The sequence below is a fragment of the Dendropsophus ebraccatus genome, chromosome 8, assembly GCF_027789765.1.
Source record: "Dendropsophus ebraccatus isolate aDenEbr1 chromosome 8, aDenEbr1.pat, whole genome shotgun sequence".
Lineage (NCBI taxonomy): Eukaryota > Metazoa > Chordata > Amphibia > Anura > Hylidae > Dendropsophus > Dendropsophus ebraccatus.
This window is the reverse complement of record NC_091461.1, coordinates 35,617,584-35,641,138: the sequence shown is the minus strand read 5'-3', so window position 1 is coordinate 35,641,138 and position 23,555 is coordinate 35,617,584. Positions and strand designations below refer to the sequence as shown.

The 23,555-nt window shown below is 42.5% G+C and overlaps 2 protein-coding genes across 2 annotated transcripts in view; both read left to right on the top strand.

The window, feature by feature from the left end:
* Positions 1 to 12,607, top strand: part of LOC138799250 (alpha-2-macroglobulin-like) — a 45,139-nt gene extending 32,532 nt beyond the window's left edge. Inside the window, exons 28-36 of the mRNA XM_069980167.1 lie at positions 933 to 1,095; positions 2,859 to 3,034; positions 4,309 to 4,524; positions 5,265 to 5,392; positions 7,768 to 7,858; positions 8,691 to 8,759; positions 9,448 to 9,550; positions 11,777 to 11,818; positions 12,442 to 12,607. Of these exons, the coding sequence (XP_069836268.1) occupies positions 933 to 1,095; positions 2,859 to 3,034; positions 4,309 to 4,524; positions 5,265 to 5,392; positions 7,768 to 7,858; positions 8,691 to 8,759; positions 9,448 to 9,550; positions 11,777 to 11,818; positions 12,442 to 12,467 (1,014 nt within the window). The 3' untranslated portion in view covers positions 12,468 to 12,607. The remainder of the gene's footprint in view (positions 1 to 932; positions 1,096 to 2,858; positions 3,035 to 4,308; positions 4,525 to 5,264; positions 5,393 to 7,767; positions 7,859 to 8,690; positions 8,760 to 9,447; positions 9,551 to 11,776; positions 11,819 to 12,441) is intronic.
* A 10,537-nt stretch (positions 12,608 to 23,144) lies between these two features.
* The window catches only part of LOC138799246 (alpha-2-macroglobulin-like protein 1), a 66,775-nt gene continuing 66,364 nt past the window's right edge, over positions 23,145 to 23,555 (top strand). Inside the window, exon 1 of the mRNA XM_069980162.1 lies at positions 23,145 to 23,309. Coding sequence (XP_069836263.1) covers positions 23,242 to 23,309 — 68 coding nt within the window. The 5' untranslated portion in view covers positions 23,145 to 23,241. The remainder of the gene's footprint in view (positions 23,310 to 23,555) is intronic.

The window sequence follows — 23,555 nt, the reverse complement described above, 5'->3', positions numbered from 1 at the left end:
GTAATTTTTTTACATCACGCTGCTTCTTAGTAAGTCCAGGGACAATTTAGTCAGTTGCCACTGCAAAGGTTTTAGAAGACAAAGTACAGGATAAAAACTTTAAGAGCAATACTTTTTCATTTTCTTTCAGCAGCATAAAGGCGTTTTTAGGGGGGGACACTTACTTTTTAATGACATTCTTTATTTTTCCTATACCATATACTGGAAAACCAAAAACAATTTGAAGGATGGATGGAAAATTTTTATTTTACATGAAAGCTATGGGAGGGGATTTATGAAGACCGGCGTACAAGTACGCTGGTCTTATATTAGGCCGCGCCCCCTTTCCCCCGGCAGTATTCATTAAGAAGCACACGCCTCTTAGTGAATCTGGCCAGCCGAGTGCCCGAACCTGCGCCCGGCGTACTAAATCTACACCTGCTTCCAGCAGGTGTAGATTTGGATTATGATTTACGCCTGTGAGCAGGTGTAAATCATAATAAATGAGGTGCAGGAGGAGGCCACGCCTCCTCCCCGACTTGCCACATCCCCCCCAAGCTCCCCCAGCCCGCCCATTACATGCAAGCAGAATGTATATTAGGGAACGTGCTCATATACTACAGGGAGTACCCTGCTAATAACATTTAGAGGGCAGTATTTGGCCTCTAAATGTCCCCACACAATATAATACCCCCTAAGTACCAGGAGTAAGGTAGATATGTGTGGTTGTAGATATGTGTAGGTCGTCTCCCAGTCCCCTCTTAAACTTTTGCAAAAATCTGACACATCCATCATCAAATAAAGACATGGGAATAGGTATAAACAATATATTTCAGTACAGGGAGCTTACTTTATGTTATTTTTCCCCTCCACCCTCCATTTGTATGCTTCTTCCTATAAATCCTATAACAATCATGTTTGTAAATTAGCTGTTATGTTTATATCACATTTAGGCAAGTGTTGTGGAAGACGCCCTGAGCTGTCTGAGGAAATCAGTGGACAGTGTTAAATCCGCGTACACCCAGGCTCTGCTGGCCTATGCCTTCTCCTTATCAGAAGACAAGGAGCTGAGAGATCAGATGCTGAAGAAACTGGAGGAGAGCGCTGTGAGGAAAGGTGAAGCTTCTAGATAAATCACACTATGTGAAGTTTATACAATGAACTGTGAGACAGTAAGTGAGAAAATACTATTGCATGAAATGAATAACTTCATCAGGACAGGGCCTGCAAGGGCCTACATTATACAAGGTTAGGAGATAGTAGTAAAGGGGAGCAGGTGGTCACCGTGCAGTGAGGTGGCACCAGGGTTAATTGTAGGTTGTACCTGGTGTGAAGAGATGGGTCTTTAAGTTTCTTTTTAAGGTTGTGATGGCGTTCGAAAGCAAGGTGTCAGAGGAATGATTTCCAGAGTGTAGAGGAAGGTTCAGGAGAAATCTTGGAAGCAGTTGTGTGAGGGCAATGGGGAGCCAATGGAGGGTTTAATTGAGATTGGGGTTAGCGAAAGAGCGAGCGGAGAGGTGGATTAGTCGTGCAGCAGAGTTAGAATGGATAGGAGGGGAGCAAGAGTGTTAGATGGAAGGCCAAAGAGGGGGATGTTGCAGTAGTCCAAGCAGGAGAGAATAAGGTCATGTACAAGCAGTTTTGTTAACTCATGGTTGAGGAAAGAGCAGATTTTGTAAATGTTTGGAGGTGGCAGGAGGTGGTGAGGGCCTGGATGTGTGGATGGGTGGCAAGGGTTCCATAGTCAGCAAAATCACTAGACCACCCTTAATCAACAGCCTTTATTCAAACCATAAGACTTTTATGGTGTGAACCTATTTAAAGCAAAAACGCGAAGTTTATGCTTGACAGGTATCACATGTCACATGGTGTGAATAAAAGCTGATTCGGCCAATTGGCAGACTTTGTTTTCTTGGACTTTTTTTTTCTCTCAGACGCTTTTTTGGACTATTTTTGGTTATCTCTGAACCTGGGGAGGTGTGCACTTTAGGTATGTCTTTCTGTGCTGCCCGTATTGTTTTGGTTGCCCTTGTTCAAAATTGTATTTTGATTATACCTAAATTATTCTTTGTGTGGTTATGTCACAGTGGTTTTAAAGTATATGTAGTACATACCCCGAGTATACCTAGTATAGACTCCTACTTAGAATCTTTGTCTCGTGTCTCCCACATACATCCCATGGGTATTTTGTGTTGAATTCAGTTTTTACTACTTGTAGAGAAAATTCTGTTTTAGATAGAGCAGTAAATCTGAAGGTAAAAATCGCACATGGCCCTGTTCATGAGGCCTAAGACTAGGTTCACACAGCGTTTTTCCTATCCGTTTAATATTTAGGTTTTATGGAAAAAAACAGATGCAAAAGTAGGTGCAATTGTGTGCCATCCGTTTGGATCCATTTTTTCCATTGACTTCCATGAATAAAGAAAACAGATCAAAACGGATCCGTATTTTTAACGTACACAAAAATAGTGTTGACTACGTTTTTCTATCTGTTTAAAGTAACCAATTAAAAATGGATACGTTGAAAGGATAGGAAAAACGCTGTGTGAACCCAGCTTAAAGGAAGTTTGTAAATGTAGAATGGCTTTATTTCATATTGAAGAATGGGGAGCATGCCAATGAATATTGCCAGTCACACTCTTGTGTTGGAGAAATGGGTGGTGTATCTGATTCAGCTGCTTATTGTATTGGCTGATACATCTGATTGTGCATATGTCCTTCTCCATAAGGTTCTCTGTATAGCGTCAATAGCGGTGCCAACTCTACATGTCTTGAAGTCATTGCTACATTTTGAGTTTATTTCAGTCATCTTCAATTGTATGGCATGGTATCAGAGAATTTCTTTAAGAACATTTTCTTCAATTATATTTCCTAAACAGAGGGATTAAAGCACTGGGAAACAAATGACCAGAATGAGATTCAGACAGAATCCTATATCCTTCTTGCCTTACTATCCGACGAGGCCACAATCGCCAAACATCTAGAAGAAAGTGCAGATATTATCCGTTGGATGGCGAGCCAGCAAAATCCAAATGGAGGCTTTCAATCTTCCCAGGTTGCATCTCTTTCCTAAAAAACTTGCAACTACATATTATAGCTCAAGTGTACCTCATGTCTGTTTTCACATGTCTGTATTACAATAACATTTTAATTTGCATATAACCACTGCATAGTAGAACCCTGGTTTTCTCCCTTTAAGGATGATGTTCACTGCCGAGCACTTAGTCTGGGATTTGTTCCAATGTAGTGGTGTTTTGTCCAGTAGGCCAAGAGAGACCTTTGCAAAGATCCAAAGTAACATGAAGTCCAGGTACTGACTGAGGTCATGGGTGGGCAGCAAATCAGCATGGTGGGAAACAGGTGAACAGGTCTACATGGGTAGCACTAGTTCACAGTCAATCAGGTAGGAAAGGATCTGGTACATAGGAACAGGCAAGGACACAGTTGGCTTGGGTCAAACACTTTAAGGAATTTGCATGTAAGAAACACTTTTTGTTTGGGACACTTAGGAGCCTTATTGCTTCGGCAAGTTTGAAGTGGGAGCATCAGCCTTTAATAGGAAGGGACCTGTGGTATTTGACTAGGAAACAGACCTGGGTACACACAGGCCTTTTAATTGACAGATAGAGATGAGCGAACATCAAACACATTCGGGTTCGTCCAAACCTGAACATTCTGCGTTTAATTACTGATGGCTAAAGAAGTTGGATGCAGCCCTAGGGCTGCCTGGGAAACATGGATACAACGTGTATCCATATTTTCAAGGACTCCATAGGGCTGCATCCAACTTCTTTAGCCACTGGTTATTAAACGCAGAAGGTTTAGGTTTGGTCGAACCCGAATGTTCTTGAGATTTGCTCATCTCTATTGAAAGACACAGCATGAACACTCTGACTCTTTAGACCATATGTGAAACAGCAGCAGGTAAGACATGCCGGCATAACCCAGTGACTGTCTCTGGCGGTATGCTGGCGGGGTTGGACTATCTGCCTTACATGAAATAATATTTCAATGTTTTTTCAAGATGGATTTTAGTAGTGAATTGAGATTGTATAATCAGTGCAGGAAGAAGGAGAATCAGTGGAGAAAAAGGCATTTATAAATAAGATATATAACAAAGATTATTAAATTCACTTGTACTATTGATTTATGCAATTTTTGAAACACTTGTCCTTTTTTTTCCAGTCATTAAGTCAAACTTATTAATGTTCTTGCAACCCTTGTCCTCACTGGTCAGGGGAGCAATTTACTATACAGTATAGGTATTGCAAGTTATATGTCTCAGTTATCAGTTTAACTCCTAATAACTCATCCTTATCTGTCCTATAGGATACAACTGTGGGTCTCCAAGCTTTGGCTAAGTATGCCAGAGCCACCAAATCCAAGAAGGGAGATTCAACGGTGACAATAAAGTCAAAGTCCGGCTTTGAAAAGACCGTTCATGTACACAAAAGCAACAGTCTCCTCGTACAAATGGTCGACCTTCCAGAAATCCCAGGAGAATACACTGTCCATGCTACAGGCAACGGCTTTGTCTACTTACAGGTTAAACAGATTATTTTTCTGACCTGAAAGATAAAGTTTTTAACATCAACCATAGGTTTTAAGTTCATACTAGCATCATAACATCTGTTTATAACAGACATAGTATCTGAAGAGAACATAGCTTCCCTATCACATTCAGATAGGCCTAATTGACGTTGGCTAAAATAATAAGACAATCCGATTAAATCCTACATAGAAGTTCATGTACTCATGTATAGGCTTTAGAGCACCCAGTGGTGGGAAAAAAAATCTCAGCTTAATCCAGGTCAATCTGACTAAATCCATCGACACAACTCTAATAAGAAATAAAAATCTGGCATCAATGGCTCCATGGCTTTGTACCAGATATACAGTAAATGAGTCTCCATTGATTCCATTGACCCATAATGGGTCTGTAAAGATTTTGTTTTATTGGACAGAAGAGCACAGTAGGCTTCACTATTCAGGTTGTCAAAGCATAATAGAAATCAGTCAGGAAAGACAAAAATTTTGTTAAACAGTTAATCCCTAAATAATAATAATTTTCACCATAGATAAATGCTGGTGAGTATATACAGTACTATGAGTATGTAATGAGATATTATCAAACACTAGGCGAAAGTACAGCATTTACATATACTGTAAAACCATTGATGCAAATAATAGTAGTCCATTATAAGCAGTTGGTCATAGACTTCGACTAATATATAATAAGGTTTGTCATTATTTAACTTTCTAATATGGGAGTCTTCTGTTTGCAGTCACACACACATTACAAAGTGCTTCCTGACAAATCTGAGAGAGGCCACTTTTCCCTCAATGTACACACCGAGCCGTCTGCCTGTACTCATGCATCACAGAAGAAGTTTAAGATCCATGTGGATGTCAGGTGAGAGATTTTTTAGAATGTTTTGGTTGTACTCTAGAAGTCTTTAGACTATAAGTCTATGGAGGCATACTGTTCCTAAAGTGGTACTAAATAGTAGGCAGAAGTCTACTTTTTATATTAACTTGCAAGACCTTTGGTCAAAAACTTGCTAACAGCAGACATAGTCTTCCATCTTGAGGTCCTGTCTCCTTTTCCATCTTTCTGTTGATAGTTAACAGGATGCCTTAAGTAACACTTGTGGTTCATTCATATTCAGTTGGATGGTTATATGAAATACAGGGATAGCAGCCACCAACCTTATTAGCTGTGTGCTTCAGTTTCCGTCGTGCAGCACAGTACGTAGTGAAGCAGAAACTTTTGTCTATGGCCAGACTCCCTGCTTCTGTACAGCGTTGCATTCATACATTCTTTACTGTACAATACATTTCCTGGGCATAGTAAAGTGCGCAGCCATGCATACAGTGTATGCATCATAGCTTAAGTACTCATGTTAATGGTTTTCACCATCAAGCACTGTGAGCCACAGGGTTCTGGCATTGCTGCAGTACTATGATGTAACGCCCCCTCACAAAAACACAAAAGTGCAACAGCTCACCGCAATGGCAAGATAAAGACCAACTACAGACATAAGAATAGTTAAAGGACAAGTGCCATGAAAAACTTTTTCCCAGTAATTGAAGCACATTACAAAGTTATATAACTCTGTAATATGCTTCAATCACCTATCTGCCTCCCTTCCCTGTCTTTTTCCCCCTCCACCCCCCACCAGGAAGTGTCCTGACTCAGTCAGACCTGATTACTGTCGTCACGGTCACCAGGCAGCTCCTTCTTGTGAGGATGAGTCATCAGCAGGAGGGCTGCTCTAGCTCCTGTTACACCAGCCTCCCCCTCCCCTCCTTGTCAGGTGACTCTGCTTGCTCAGCTTATTTTCTCTAGTGACATGGCTCCTTCACTGAATCCACGGCAGCAGGAGAGAGGGTATGAGGGGAGGGGGAGACAGGGTATGAGGGGAGGGGGGAGCTGCCTATGTGCCGGAGTCAGTCAGAGGGAAGATAAGCAAGTGAGATGTGGCAAGTGATGGCTTGGAGTTGTTCAGCCAATGGGAGCTGAGCAAGCCTGCCACCTGACAAGGCAGGGGAGGGGGGAGGCTAGTGTAACAGGAGAAGGAGCTGAGAGAAGAGCTTGGTGACGGTGACGACAGTAATCAGGTCTGTGTGAGTCAGGACACTTCCTGGTGGGGGGTGGAGGGGGGAAAAGGCAGGGAAGGGAGGCAGATAGGTGATTGAAGCACATTACAGAGTTATATAACTTTGTAATATGCTTCAATTACTGGGAAAAAGTTTTTCATGGCACTTGTCCTTTAAAAGCAGCCCCCCCCAACTGCTAAAAAAAATTCTCACAAAAATAATGAGGCTCTTGGTTACCATTTGCAAACAGTGTAACCCCCCCCCCCACCACCAACGATAAGGTGGCCGGGGCAGACCCTACACTGTACTATAGCCTCTCCATGGCATGTAATACGCCTGTGCTCTGGGCATGCAAGGTCCATCTTATAGCGGCAAAAGTAATTACACCACCTGGGTGGAATGGGTGGAGGGCACGACCAAGTAGAGGCAGCCACTCGCCCCATGTGTAACACAGAAAAAAAAACAAATTGGTAAGCTCTCCTAGAACACCATTCACACTAGGCAAAGGCACGTTACTATGGCTGAAGTTGCAAACACAGAAAAACACAAAAATGCAACAGCTCACTGCAATGGCAAGATACAGACCCACTACAGACATGAGAATAGTTAAAAGCAGCCCCCCCAACTGCTAAAAAAAATTCCCACAAAAATAATGAGGCTCTTGGTCAGTAGTGGATTATAATAGGAGCGTTTCGGGCGGCAGCCCAGGGCCCTGAGCTCCTGGGGGGCCCATGACCACCCAAAAAAACTTATACTTTCAGTGGTGTACTGTCTCCTGGCTACACTTCTGCCATGATTTGCAAAAAATCACTGTCAGGACATCATGACATTATCTGTCCTGTACTATGAACGCCAGGCTAGTGCTGCCATAGTTACAGTGGGGAGGGGGGGGGGGTCCCAGGCTTGGTGAAAAGCCGGGGCCTATGGTAAAGTTAATCCGACCCTGCTCTTGGTTACCATTTGCAAACAGTGCAAACCACCCCACCAACAATAAGGTGGCCCCATGCCGGGGCAGACCCTACACTGTACTTTAGCCTCTCCATGGCATGTAATACGCCTGTGCTCTGGGCATGCAAAATCCATCTTATGCCGGCAAAAGTAATTACACCACCCCTCACTCATGATGACAGGCATTACACCTGTATGCTCCTTGAAACTAAACTCTTTATTTGAAATTTTTATTTGTAGCTATTCTGGAAAGCGGAAAAACACCAACATGGTGGTAATCCTTATCGAGCCCGTGTCAGGATATATTCCTGATAAAACCAGTCTTAAAAAGGTGAGTAACCCTAATAGCGCCAGATCAGAAAGATAATGGACTCAGTACAGAGGTTTAGATGGGAAATTGGGAAGGTTTATTGTGAATTACCCATGCATAATTTTACTATCAGAATAGATTTTAACCAAAAGCCGCTCCTGCCACCAATAGGGATATTGGCAGGAAATGTACTGTAGCCAATAGGTCCGTAAGAGTAGACAGATCTCTTTCCTACATTCAAAAAAATGGAATGGAAAGGGATAAAGAGGATAAATGGGCAAATGGAATAAATACAAGTGAAGAGAATAACATTGATTATCTGGTGACCATGGCTGCTTTCAATGGTGATTATATTGGAATCACACATACCACACACCATACTATTCATAACATAGCCAGCGGGCCCAATACGGAGATCTGCAGGGGGTACAGAGGTTGGACCCCTACAATTTCCTACTTTTCCCCTATCCTGTAGATAGTGGAAAAGTTAAAGGGGTTATCCAGCGAAAATCTTTTTCTTTCAAATCCACTGGTGTCAGAAAAGTTTATAGATTTCCAATTTACTTTTATTAAAAACCTCAAGCCTTCCCATATTTATTAGCTGCTGTATGTCATTCAGGAGATGTTGTTTACTTTCCCAGTCTGGCACAGTGCTCTCTGCTGACATCTCTGGCCGAGCCAGAAACGCTCCAGAGTAGAAGCAGTTTTCTGTGGGAATCCCTATAGAAAACCTCTCCTGCTCTGGACATTTCCTTTCCCGGCTAGAGATGTCAGCAAAGTAGTGAACATGAACTTCTCTCTTTTTGATACGTATGACTTATTTTATAACAGCACATTCATATTCTTCATCTAGATGAAGAAGAATCTAGCAGTGAAAAGAACTGAAGTCTCAGCCGAGAAGATCTCTATTTACCTGGACAAGGTGAGCAACAGATTATTTTCTTGCAAAAGATGATAACCCTCCTGAAAATAAATGGTTTGCAGGTTATGGTAAAAGTCTTCTCCTCATTTTCTCATGTATTCAGAGAAGTCGAGAAAACGGAGATCCTTGGTTCAGTTCTGTAGGGGCTTTGTGCTTTTAGGTGTTCACGCATTCTGTCCCAGCTCCCTTTGGTTTCACATCTCACCTTGCAGACAGCTTTTCTTTTCTCATATTAGGTCACTGGTTCAGCGTTGGGTCATTTGTTTTTTTTAGACTGGTCAACCCAATCACATGGAAATGACCCATTCTTCATAAAAAAATAAGAAAAAAAATCACAAGGACATCGGTTGGCTATCTTGTCCTACAGAGAATGAATAGGGCGGCAGTGTGACCACCTTTTTCATTTTCAGAGGAAACTAGGTTCTCCTTTCTCAGGCGAGACTCTCTTCCTCATTCTGCCGATCACGAGGATCCCAGCAGTCAGACCCCCTTGATCAGATAGTTACAGTATCCCCTACCCGAGAATAAGGGATAACCTACATTCGTGGGACTAGATTTGTTCTCATTGCTGCTGTCTCCTAGACATACCGAGAAAAGATCTAGAAACTCAAAGTTGGTTGAAAACCCGCCAGTCTGACCAGTTAATATCCTTCACTTTAATGGCTGATTGTATCTTGTGTTTCTGCAGCTCACTCATGATACCGAAAGGCTTGTCTTTTCTCTGGAACAACAAACAATTGTGGAGAATCTGCAGCCGGCCACCGCCGCAGTCTATGATTATTATGATCCAGGTAGGTGGAATTTACAGGATTTTATAACTCCAGTCATTGTGTTTGTTGAATTCAATGGAATTCTGTTCTTGGGGAATCCTTTGCATTAGACCCCATTCACACTACGGGTCAATTTTTGAGCAGAGAGGTGCGGCGAGTGGAGGCATGCGAGCCCTTCTGTTCAAAGAGATTGAAAGCAGGATTTGGCACCAAGTCTGCGCAGGGGGTTTCCGCACTGAATCACTGTGCCGATTCCGTAGTGTGAACGGGGCCTTAGTCTACATGAATTTACCTTAATGCTTTACTGTACATTGCTAGGCTTGCTTCAGTAAATATATATGTAACACCTACTTCTATAGGTTCCACTAGGGGTGTTAGAGATGACATTTATGGCTACTGCTCACACCTCTTCATCAACCTGATCATACACCATCTTCACCCAAACCTTCTCTATGCTCATGAACCCTGTGCAAGTTAGGTTCCCCCAAACAGGGATCATTTCAGAAAAATCTGAACAGCTGTATAAAGTTTTTAGTATTTAATGACTGTGCCAATTAAAAGGATCATCAACTCTAGTTTTCTCTTAAGCTACTTCACTGTAACACAGCAGCCAGTGTGGAACCACTGGGCTACAGAACCAGTTTGGATTTAGGCCATTAAAAAAACACAGAAATCTAAGTACCTTCTTGCTTTTCCCCTTTTATTCCGCTCCTGGATATTATAGGTGGACTTCAGCTGCTAGAGGGTACAAGGTTGCTAGAAGTGGTCCCATTGTGAGTAGCAGCTTGCCCACTGGACCAAGTATGGCAGTGCTTAAAGGAAATCTGTCAGCTGTGATTCAGGTTCCAAACTGCTGACACTGTTAGATAGCTGTTAGGACAAGGAGAGACGTGGGGGAACATTTATGAAGGCCAGCGTACTTTTATGAAGACCAGCGTACTTGTATGTCAGTCTTAAATTAGGCCCCTCCTCCAATTACCCTGCCGGATTTCGCACACCTCTTAATGAAACTGGCCTGACCTGCGCCTGCCATACGACGGGTGCAGAAATTTACACCTGCTCCTGAGAAGGTGTAGATTTCTGTGCCACCCCCACTACTTGCTCAGGGGGTGAATAGGGGATACCGATGGCGTACACCAATGGAGTACCTTTCATATATCAAGTTGTGTTTCAAGAATGTAGAAAAATGCTTATATTATCTGGTACAAAGAGGTGTTTCTGAGCTCCTGATCTCCTGCAAGCTGGACACCTCCTCTCTCCCACCTGTCTTCTTGATTGACACCTGGAAGTCGAGTCCCAAGCAGGGTCAGGTATGGAGGGGGAGTAAGGAGGTGTTACAGCTTGCTGCCCTTTAGGAGCTCAGGAAAAACCTTTGACTCTTGATACTATAGAATAAAATGATTTTTCAAAGTTCTGGAAGCACAGCTGGTTATATGAAAGACACTGAGGGGGAGATTTATCAAACATGGCGTAAAGTGAAACTGTCTCAGTTGCCCCTAGCAACCAATCAGAGCCTATACATCTTCTGGTCCCCGCTTCAACTTGATTCGGGGCTTCCAGTGTCTTCTCGTCCCGCTCAGCCAATCAGTGCGCTGCGGCGGGGCAGCGCACTGATTGGCTGAGCAGGACCTGCCGGGAACCCCCCAAGCAAGCCGGAGCGGGGACCAGGTGAAGTATAGGCTCTGGCAGCGGGGGCTTAACCGGGCAGGCTGCGAACATATGTACACAGGGCAGGGAACCACAGCGAGTCTCGCCCAGTGAGTTTGTACCCTTAAGCATAGTGCATGAGACAAGATGCAATGCGACACATGGGATTCGGGTAGAGGCAGAGTCACAGAAAAGCATGAGCGTTGAGACAGGCAGCACAGGTCAGACACACAAGGGTCTATATGGTCCAGAGGGATCAGGTAGACACAATGTCAGGAGAGGCAGGCACCAGTCATAGACTACAGGAATAGAGCCAGCACATTTTCACTTTGGATACTATGGAACTAAAAGTACTACTCAGATATGGGATGCTGGGCAGAGCCGCCTAAATAGATAGAGAGTGCTGGCCAGAGATAGGTGGGTGTCCAAAAAGACTGTGCATGCTGGCCCATGTTTTCCAGGAATTCCTATGGCTGCTTCCAACTTCTTCATCCACCAGTATTTAAGCTTTTCTTAAAATTAGACTGATAGCAGTTTCATTAGTCCATGCTTAACCCTTATAATCAGTAATGGTATAATCATATTATCTTTCTATTACAGATGAGCATACCGTGGTTGAGTACAATGCCCCCTGCAATGCAGGTAAGGAATTAGCCCAGAATTAGGGTATTTCAGAAGCCATGTTTTGTTTTTATTAGTTTTTTAATTTTTTTCTTTATAATGACAGCCACCAGCTGTCATTATAAAGTAAAATTAATCCTACAAAAAACAAGACTCTGTAGGTGGGGGGAAAAATTACGGCTTTAATAGGCTAGGAGGAAATAATGAACAATCAAAAACAAAAAATTGGCAGCATACTCAAAAAGGGGTTAAAAAGTCACGACCACACAAAATCTTTTTTTTTGGCTGCTTGACTGAGGTTTTTTTTTAGATGGACGTCATTTTGCTGCCAAAATGCATCTGCTTTATGTAAATGATGTATGCAATAGGCATACAAACCGTGCCAAAAACGGACACCAAACAGCCAGAAGAAGATGTTCTGTGGTCGTGGCCTACAAATGTAAACATGTACTGTATATTGTATGAATGTAAACATGAAACAAAAGGAAGATAGAATATTGGGCGTAAAGTCTGAAGATGAAGCTTCTAACATCCATTTACATGCCCCATAAATACACAATGCTGCAATTAATAATAATAATAATAATAATAATAATAATAATAATTTACATAGACACATTAATTTCATGATTATTTTCTTACAGAGTCTAAGAAGACAGAAAACCACTAATCAATCAGCGGACACCAGAAGCTCCACATTACAGAAGTGGTCTGTGCCCACTAGACCATGACAACTGTATAATGTCATCTATGTTATGGACAGTAATGCCTCCCAAAATGAAACACCCAATAAAAGTTTTAAGGTGTGAAGTTTGTGTGATTGAATTATAAACCTAATTATCAGGTACTGTTCTCAGAGTGACTGGCCCACCAGAGGAACATTAAAGGGGAACTATCTGCATGTTATATGTATCTAACCTGTTGATACTGTAGCTCCCTATTGTGCACAGGGCACTAAGGATAGAGGTAAGTCTCTGTAAAGGTGCCATCCCCATTCAGTTCTTAATGTAATTGTGTCTCCCAGGTGCCGATCTGACACTGGCCGGCCCGCCCCATTGATAATCATTACTAGGGAGCGGTCCGGAACGACACTCTGGGGGCAATAGCCCAACCTCTTGCATCCCTAATGCCCTTAATGGAGACACAATTGCAATAACAACTGCATGGAAACAGAGACTTACTAGGTGACCCGTGCGCAATAAGGAGCTATCAGCAGGTTATATTGGTCTAACCTGCTCATAGTTCTTTTTTTAAAACCAATTAGCCTATTGGATCTTATTGATAATGGTACTGAATGAGCGAATTTACACTACAAATGAAGCAAATTAGTTAGCTCGGCAATCTGCTTATAAGCCGGCTGCTTTTGAAGTCCATGCCCCTCTATGCTGCTCCACTCTGGGTACCTGGAAAAGCTAGATCAAAAAGTCGTATATGCGCAATCAAGGTACCGATAGAAAGTAGAGATCATGGCGCAAAAAATGACACCTCACACAGCCCCATAGACCAAAGGATAAAAACGATATAAGCCTGGGAATGGAGCGGTTTTAAGTGACATATATCTGTTGACAATGGTTTGAATTTTTTACAGGCCATCAGATACAATAAAAGTTATACATCTTACATATCGTTGTAATCGTAACGACTTGAGGAACATATATAACAAGTCAGTTTTATCCCAGGGCGAATGTAAAAAAAAATGTAAAAAGACATTTCCCCCAAATAAACAAAATGCATTTTTTTTTTCATTTTCATCACACATTTATTTTTTTCTGGTTTTGCAGTGTACTTTATGCAAAAATTCAGCCTGTAATTGCAAAGTACAATTAGTGACGCAAAAAATAAGGGCTCATGTGGGTTTCTAGGTGGAAAAATGCAAGTGCTATGGCCTTCTAAGCACAAGGAGGAAAAAACGAAAACGCAAAAATCGAAATTGGCTCTGTCTTTAAGGGGTTAAGAGTGGGCCAACCCCAGGGCCATTTACAACATTGGTGGGCTCATTGCAATGTTTAATGATGTTAGATGTAATAGCGCCCTCGCTGCAAAAGGTTTGGACTCACAGGTGACGCCTACAGTGACCGCCTTAATGACCTTCTGCCACGACTCAATGATGCCCCTTGCAAAAATAGTGCCAGATAGAGGACCAAGCTGACCCACACAGACAAAAACCCCTGTTTGTACATCACACACTAACAAGGCCCCCTTCAGACCTAATCCAATGATAGTGCCATTCAAATCACCCCCTCGCCATTGCCAAGCATCCAAGAGCTTTTAGGAGCTTCCAGGGCTCTGCTCTCCATGATCTCCATGGTCCACCTTTCTCACAGACTGTTCATGATGTCCCCACTTTCTCAAACAAAATTTTCTCACCCACTCACTCCTCAGTGAAATATCCCCTATCATACAGTACGAGTGCTGCGGAATCTGTTGGTGCTATACAAATAAATAAGTAGTGGTAGTAGTAGTACTGTGCAATGACTATTTACAGAATGAGGGAAATATTTAGAATTACTCTCAGCAAACAGGATGGGATAGGAAGAGTTCATGAGAATTACCCATCACTGTGGACTAGAGAAACAGCACTGTGCAGTGGTCAAATATATACAGTGAAACCTACCACTAACCCACAGTTACCCAATCAACTACGGTGATTGGACACCTTCCAGCTCCCTTCCCGGTCCTGTCCCCATCAGAGACCCAAAGAAACTGCAGAGATCCTCCTGTGGAAGCGAGCAGATCTGCCTTATCTCTTCTCCCTTCTGCCAGAGGACTGTGTCAGTGAGGCTGCGGTGTCCCCCTACTCCAGTGTTTAGGCAGCCTAAATCCTGTGTAGAAAGATGAAATCCAAGGGGTGAGTGATTCAACTGCCCAGGGCCTTGTACCCTGCTGCTGTCACACGTTTCCACTATCTTGTCTACATGTGGCACTGAATGGTGTATGACCGCTGCTTCCCTCTGACCCCTGAATTCACTCCTTCACCGACAGCTGCTCTGGGCAGCCGGCACTACTCTCAGCAGGTACCAGCACCAGCAGGATTACAGCCACCTGGAGAGTTGTGTGTGGAGGGAGAGTTAACTGATTAACCCCTTCTTTACTGATGCTGTATTCTTTATTAATACAGAACAGTTACCTACCTTATTTTTGAGTTGTGGAACAAATTGTCTGCGTCTCAGTTATTTCATTAAGAGAATTTGCTTTGATATAGTTTTGGTTTGGATTATAAGCACGTTCCCGGGTTCCCAGGTTTCACTGTAAATGTTTACGCCCAGCATACAGGCCTGGAGAAGTGGTACTGTACAGTGGCCCTATGTACAGAATAAGGCAGATACTGAGGATGCCCCCCCCTTTACACACACACACACACACACACACACACACCTTGTTGTGCCCAAATTGTGCAGTATAACTTTGTTCTTGGCAATTTGATTTGCTGACATATACTGTGGCGTACTCCTGGTGAGTCTACTGAGCTTGAGATGTTGTCTAATCATGGCCAGTGATAAGGAAGGGACCAGAAGAAGCTGCATCAGCAGCTGCAGGGGACAAGGGTAGGTGTCTGTCCTGCCCCCTGCTTCACGTACATGACAAATACATGACAGAACCAAAATGGTTGATGATGCGGTTAGACCATGCTGCACAAACATAAACTCATATATAACATAGACCCCCGCTAATAATGATCATGGCCATCTATTTAACAAGACGGTCACCTTCCGCCAAAAGCGACTTCCCATCTTCTTCACATAATTCTTTTTTCCTCTCCAGTAGGTGGAGATGCAGAGAAATGAAACAGTGGGGAAGTACCAAAAAAAGCCACTAGATGGCACCTAATATCTAAGGACAGCATAGTACCACTTATGTTTTACTTCTAGCTTCGCCCAGCAATATAGATGTTTTTTTTTTTTTCAATACTGGAATACCCCTTATAACTCAATAGATGCCCCAGAAGTACACCACAGTACATGGCAGCTTATCTATGTGTAAATATTCTGATCTATAGCCTAGAATATACAACCTGAATGTGATGTGAATGCAGCCTAACAAACACATACACCCTACTTACACTCATCACTTACACACAATGCACACACACACCACTTACACACAGACATCACTTACACACTCACACACAATACACACACACAAACACGGCACTTAAATACAGACATCACTCACACAGTCACACACACCTACACATGCACCACTTACAGATGTAGTCAGTGGTTACATGATTACAATGATGCGTAAACCTGACTGGATAAGGCTGGGTTCAAACTGCGTTTTTACAATCCGTTTTTTTTTCATCTGTTTTTTGAAAAAAAAAACGGATTAAAAAAATGGATGCATTTGTGTGCATCCGTTTTGATCCGTTTTTCCATTGACTTCCATTGTAAAAAAAAAAGAAACTGATCAAAACGGATCCGTTTTTTTTTGACGGACAGAAAAACGTAGCTGACACTACTTTTGTGTCCGTTAAAAAAAACGGATCCGTTTTGATCAGGTTTTCTTTACAATGGAAGTCAATGGAAAAAACGGATCAAAATGGATGCACACAAATGCATCTGTTTTTTTCATCCGTTTTTCACCCATTTTTTGCAAAAAAAGGATGAAAAAAATCGCAGTGTGAACCCAGCCTAACTTTTCTCCTTTCTACCCCCAGATGACACATGGAGCTATTGTCATTGCAACACACATTGACACTTGCTGTCAGACAGGGACCCACAAAACTGCAGAATCTGAGTCAGTCAGTCCTGTGCTTGTGGTCAGTAGGTAGGGGCTCTAGTCAATGACCATAAGCACAGGTACAATAGCTAGTAACACAGACTGTGTCTGACCTTGCCCCTGCCTGCCACTAACCCTGGTTCTCTGACAAAATAAATAAAATGATTAATCAAAGTCCCCCTGAGGATGCCACAGACCTGGTGACACATGCTGGGAGCTGTAAATAGTGAGAAGTTAATGCTAGCGACTTCTCCAGTCTGACCTGCAGGTACATTAGCTGATATTATCATTTGTACATTGAAGCTGTCTAAGGGCTGGACTTAAATTCAAATAGACAGGGATGAAGACTAGGAATCTTGTTACAGTTTTGTTTCTGGTTTATTCAATAAAAAATCTAATAAAAGTTAATTTAAATATGTTTAGGTGAATAAAAAACAAGCTATCATTTACTATATAGTAATCTGTACATGGTGTTAAAGGATTGTAGGAAGGACACTAGGGGCATATGCAACATGGCCTCAACCATTTAGTGAGCCTGGCTCTATTACTGGAGGTAGAATATGTAACACTATAATTGGAATCCATAGGTATAATACAATATATTGAGGAACATTATTGGAAGAACAGTGCTTCTCAAACTAGTCTTAAGTAAAAGTAAGATGCACTTCTATTAATAAGAAGGGGAAGCCTTTTTTGCACATCTTTCCTACTGTCTATGCACCAGCCTATGAAATCTCCTCCAGCTATGAGTAGATTTCTGGCACCAATTTTCGGCAATGTTCCTTTAACTAAGCTCTGCACTCTTTTTTTAATAGCAATAAATCCCCCCACTATGTGTTTACTAGTGGTTATTGGGGGGCATTATCTATGTGGCATTATTCATTTGCAGATAATATGGCAGCATTACATAAACACCTTCATGTATTGAGGGTAACAGGGGCAGCCAGCAACATAATATGCTCAGCAGGATCCAGCATTAGTTTTACTGGGAAAAGTATACCTCAGGGACCACCAGCCATGAACGTGGCTCTCTCTATTAAGGTCACACTATTAACTTCTCCAAAACTCCCATATGCATGGCTATCTCTCCTATATACAGCTAGGATAGTCACAGAATTGTGGAGCTTACAGAGCCCATATACAGCACGATAATCGTGCAGTAAAGGCTGCAAGTGCATATATACCATTAGCAATGTCTGTGCTTACCGTGCTTAATAAGCAGAGATGAGCGAACCTGGAGCATGCTCGAGTCCATCCGAACCCGATCGTTCAGCATTTGATTAGCGGTGGCTGCTGAAGTTGGATAAAGCCCTAAGGCTATGTGGAAAACATGGATATAGTCATTGGCTTGACTTAAGGTATTGCTGAGTTCCTTCCATCTACCTTATCCCACTACCCCATCTTGCCTTAACCCTTCACCACCCCCTTTCCCCAGAAACTGAGGACACTCCTGTAGCGTTGAAATAATTGGCCATAGCAGCCTCTTTATTAAAGTGCTTTATTTAACAATTTATTAAATAACCATAAATAACAGTAACAATAATCTGTAATATATAATCATGTCTTGGGAGGTCTGGCAGAGCACCATCTATCAGCGCCAGTAACTAACTATCCCCCAGCCGCACATCGCCGACTAGGGAGCTGACAAATTTGTCACCTGGCACGGCACTACCTTCTCTCCACAATTACCACTAACCAAGCGGGGGAGTACCATCCCTCTTACGGGTCCCCCTCCGAGTAACTCCACATTGAAGTGCCCTGCAAGACCTCCCTACCGCAGGCTGTCATGACAAGAGAGAACATAAAGCCCACACCCGAACACCAAGTAACCTATGATAAGGGCGGGCGGACGGGCTGAATCTGGTCCGGCAGGAATGAAGCTCCACCTCTTCTCCACCTCTTCTTATATATCAGCGTCTGTTGGTAAGTGACTCACCTAGCAACTCCCCTACTTTTCCTGCAGCTCCTCTCCCCCTCCCAACTGACCTACACTTAAGCCGTTACTTCCCCACTTACTCTTCACCTAAACCCCTAAGACCTACACTCCCAGCTAACCTAGTCATGCTGGGCCTCCGCTAGGTCTGCGCCCCCCGCTCCCTGCCCGTCTTGTATCCATGTTTTCCAGACAACCTTAGAGCTTTATCCAACTTCAGCAGCCACCGCTAATCAAATGCCGAAAGTTCGGGTTTAGATGGACTCGAGCATGTTCTAGGTTCGCTCATCTCTATTAATAAGTATTAAATAATAAACTTACACACCTCTTAGTCATGTACTGCCAGAAGCATCTGAAGTGCCAGGCCGCTCAATCAATCACTGGGACAATGCCGTGTCCAGGCTGAGCAGTCTGTCAGTTCCCACACTGCCAGGAGCAGGCCAAAGCTAGCAGGACATCAGGGAGAGCAAAGAGGTATGTAAGTTTATTATTTTCTTTGTATTATTATTTTTTTGTATATGTAGCTATTACACGTAGTGACGAGTGGTCAGCGGCCAATGATGTTAGGTCGATGATTGTTGTCATCGGCTGATCATTGTCTTTATTAGAGATGAGCGAACCTGCCGAGGTTCGGGTTCGTAAGAACCTGAACTCTTGGCTTCTGATTCCCGCTGTCTGCCCGCTCCGTGGAGAGGGTGGATACAGCCGGAGGACCGCCTGGAAAACTGGGATACAGACTATGGCTATGGCTGTATCCCAGTTTTCCAGGCGGTCCTTCGGCTTTATCCACCCTCTCCACGGAGCAGGCAGACAGCGGGAATCAGACGCAGAGAGTTCAGGTTCATACGAACCAGAACCTCGGGAAATCCGCTCATCTCTAGCCTTTATTACACAGAGTGCTCAGTGTACTAGGGCCCAGAGGTGAGGAAAACTGGCTCATGGTGTTTTTTTTTTTGTTTTTTTTGACTGGATCAATATCATAGGGTAATAGGCTGAACTGGATGGAGATATCTAACTTTTTCTGCATACTTACAAATATGGGTGCAGAAACTGCCTTTTACTAACACCTTGAAAGGCCCATAAGGTCTTTCTTTCCTATATAAGAGATAGAGCTGAGGGGGAAGGATTCTATATTGTGCCCAGCATATTTAAAGGTCCTTTTACACGACCTGATTATTGCTAACAAGCATCCCTAGCAATACTCATTTAGCTGGTAATCAGCCCGTGTAAGGCTAGGTTCACACTCTGTATCTGTGCGGCTGTATTGCGGGCGGTAAATCATCGGCCGGATTTTTCCGGTTCATGCGTACGCTGGAAAGTATACAATATACGGCTGCACAGTGCACACTATGTATGAATCTACGGCCCGATCGTAAACGGACCCGTAAAAAATGAACAAGACCATTGTTTGCGACTGGAAATGCGGCCGTGGATTGACAGGCGGTCCGTACGGAGTACTTCAAAAATAGCCGTCAATGATGCCGAATGCCGATGCCTCTAATAGTTAATATATTAAATTAATAAAACACATTTTCTTTGTAATAAAGTCCCTTTCGTTGTTCAATAATTTAATTCTAACGAATCCATCATTGTGCAATTAAATATACTGTTAAAATAAATATATATATAAATAAATGTATATTTATATATATATTTATTTTTTGACAGTATATTTAATTGCACAATAATGGATTCGTTTAAATTAAATTATTGAACAACGAAACTGATTTTATTTCAACGAATATGTGTTTTATTAATGAAATATTAATTAGTACAGGAAGCTCCAGTAAGCCGTTAATTCATATTGCCGGCAATAGAGCATTCTGTACTAATCATCACTTTACTTTAATGAAAACATCAAATGTTTCTTCTAATTATGTTATCACTGCACCCCTCCCAGCAAGGAAGGGGGGGCACTTAACCCCTTCCTTGCTGGGATGGGTGCAGTCTGACATCAGTCTGGCCCCCAAGGGGTTAAGGGGAATGCAATACATCCTCCCTTAACCCCTTGGGGGCCAGACTGTAAGCAGCGATCTGTAAAGATGCTGCATACTGTAAGGAGCACAACACCGCTCACAATGATGGGTGTTGTGCTCCTGTTTGTGTGTTTTTTGTGTGTTTCTCCCTTTTTTGTTTTTCAGATATCGGTATCGTGTGGATTACGTCGGATTCCGTGGACTACGTCGATGACCAGCGGTTGTTTGTTGTTTTTTTTTAATAAAATGGTCAATGAGGGGTGTGGGGGTGTTTTTCTAGTTGAATAAAAAAAATTTTTAACTTGTGTCTTGTCTTTATTTCTTTACTTTATAGACTTAGTAGTGGAAGCCGTCTAATAGACGGAATCCATTACTAAGTTGGGGCCTAGTGTTAGCCGGTATAAAATGGCTAACACCTGTTACCAGGCGGCTGTCGTTTGGTTTTTAACCCGGCTGGTTATAAAAATAGGGGGGACCCTATGCGTGTTTTTTTTTAAATAAATAAATAATTAAAAAAAAAACCGCATAGGGTCCCCCCTATTTTTAACAGGTTAAAAACCAAACGACAGCAGCCTGGTAACACCAGGGTGGGAAGAGCCATTGGTTTAGGCCCTCCCCAGCCTAAATCTTACCAGCCTGCTGCCGCCCGGTCCAGAAGCACCAATTTTGACGCTCCGGGACCACTGGCACCCGGCTCTTCCCAGTACCCCTGGTGGCATTGGGTATTGGGGTAATAATGGGGGGTTAGTGTTAGCCATTTTATACCGGCTAACACTAGGCCCCAACTTAGTAATGGATTCCGTCTATTAGACGGCTTCCACTACTAAGTCTATAAAGTAAAGAAATAAAGACAAGACACAAGTGAAAACATTTTTTTATTCAAATAAAAACACCCCCACACCCCTCATTGACCATTTTATAAAAAAAAAAACAAAAAAAAAAAACGCTGATCATCGACGTAGTCCACGGAATCCGACGTAATCCACACGATACCGATATCTGAAAAACAAAAAAGGGAGAAACACACAAAAAACACACAAACAGGAGCACAACACCCATCATTGTGAGCGGTGTTGTGCTCCTTACAGTATGCAGCATCTTTACAGATCGCTGCTTACAGTCTGGCCCCCAAGGGGTTAAGGGAGGATGTATTGCATCCCCCGTAACCCCTTGGGGGCCAGACTGATGTCAGACTGCACCCATCCCAGCAAGGAAGGGGGTAAGTGACCCCCCTTCCTTGCTGGGAGGGGTGCAGTGCTGGGGAGGGGGTGGGGAGAGCTCTATACTCACCCCGATGTGTCCTCTTTGCTGGTCCGCAGCACAATGAAGTCACTGTGCTGCAGACCCGCTAATTATATGTGCGCTGAGCCGATCAGCCAATCAGCTGAGCGCACATATAATTCTAAATGTTTCTTCTAATAATGCTATTGTGATAACATAATTAGAAAAAACATTTGATGTTTTAATTAAAGTAAAGTGATGATTAGTACAGAATGCTCTATTGCCGGCAATATGAATTAACGGCTTACTGGAGCTTCCTGTACTAATTAATATTTAATTAATAAAACACATATTCGTTGTAATAAAATCAGTTTTGTTGTTCAACAATTTAATTCTAACGAATCCATCATTGTGCAATTAAATATACTGTCAAAAAATAAATATATATATAAATATACATTTATTTATATATATATTTATTTTAACAGTATATTTAATTGCAAAATGATGGATTCGTTTAAATGTAATTATTGAACAATGAAAGGGACTTTATTACAACGAAAATGTGTTTTATTAATTCAATATATTAACCATGAGAGGCATCGGCATCGGCATTACTGCAGAGGATCGCAAACCCCGGTAATAGCGATTCATGTAAACTGTTTCCCTGCTTTCCCAGATTAAGATTTTATTTGTTATTTTTAGTTGAACCAGATTTCCAAGTAAATGACCGTATGTTTTGAGCCGCATGTCTATTTTTTCCCACGGCCGTAGTTTCAGCCGCACATTTCCAGCCACATAAAAAATACAGCCGCACACATACATAGTGTGAACATAGCCTAAAAGTGCCAAAGATCTGCTGATGACCGAGCAAATGCCCGCTTGTCGGCTGATTTGATCTTTTGTGTGGCTGTCATCAGTATCGGCCACACAGTAAACAGGAGGTGTGTGGCCAACAATAATGTATTTAAATGGCTGCATAAGTGATACATCGATCCTTCGTCAGCTGTGCCATTTGTCATACCTTGTAAATGCACTGTAAGCAAGCGCCAATGTCACTGACTGACACTCATTTGCATCCATACATGGCCCCATACAGGGCTGTGTAAAATCACCCTAGGTTACACCTCTGATTTATTTCTATTTTAAGATATGAAGAAATTCAACAATTTACAAGGCTCTGTGTACTGGCTGAATTCTCCTAGTGCTCCAAAGCAAGTATAAAGCTCAAGGGTCAACCTAAACCTGACCACTGTGTCACTCAATAACCCAGAATATGACCTTAGCCAAGGTTCCCTGTTTATTGACACTGGTATATTGGAGTATGTTGAAAGCTTCACATTGGCATTATCCCATGAGTAATACAGGAGTAATACAGATTCCGGTGTATCTCGGATTCCCGTGTCAGCACAGCAAATAAAGGGTCATGACCTTATGTTGCAATAGCGATATAAGCCAAACCTTCCTCACGCCAAAGACCTCATGTCCTCGACTCATTTCATAAAAGCCACAGTAGGGAATAGACAAATACACAGCACAGCACACACGTTACCGGGGTCTGCTAATAATTCCTTCTAAGAGAATCATTACCCAAAATGCAGCTTCTCCTCTTGTCCATATGTCTCTCCATCTTCTCCTTGGGGGTAGAATCAGCTTCAGAACCGTAAGTTAATTCATAATTTTTACTAGGCTATAGTGCTGGACAGTCATGTATGTGGTCAGCTGTGTAATGCACATAATGTAGTTGGTCAAGGAACTGCAAGCCAACGCACCCAACACATTCACCATTGGTGGTGTTTCAGACAAGACTTTACTTAGAACATATATATCACGTAGGTTTATGTACTTTAGTAAATTTGTTGTCTGGTGAAATTTGCCCTGTTGTGGACCAAAATCGGTCCAAACCAAG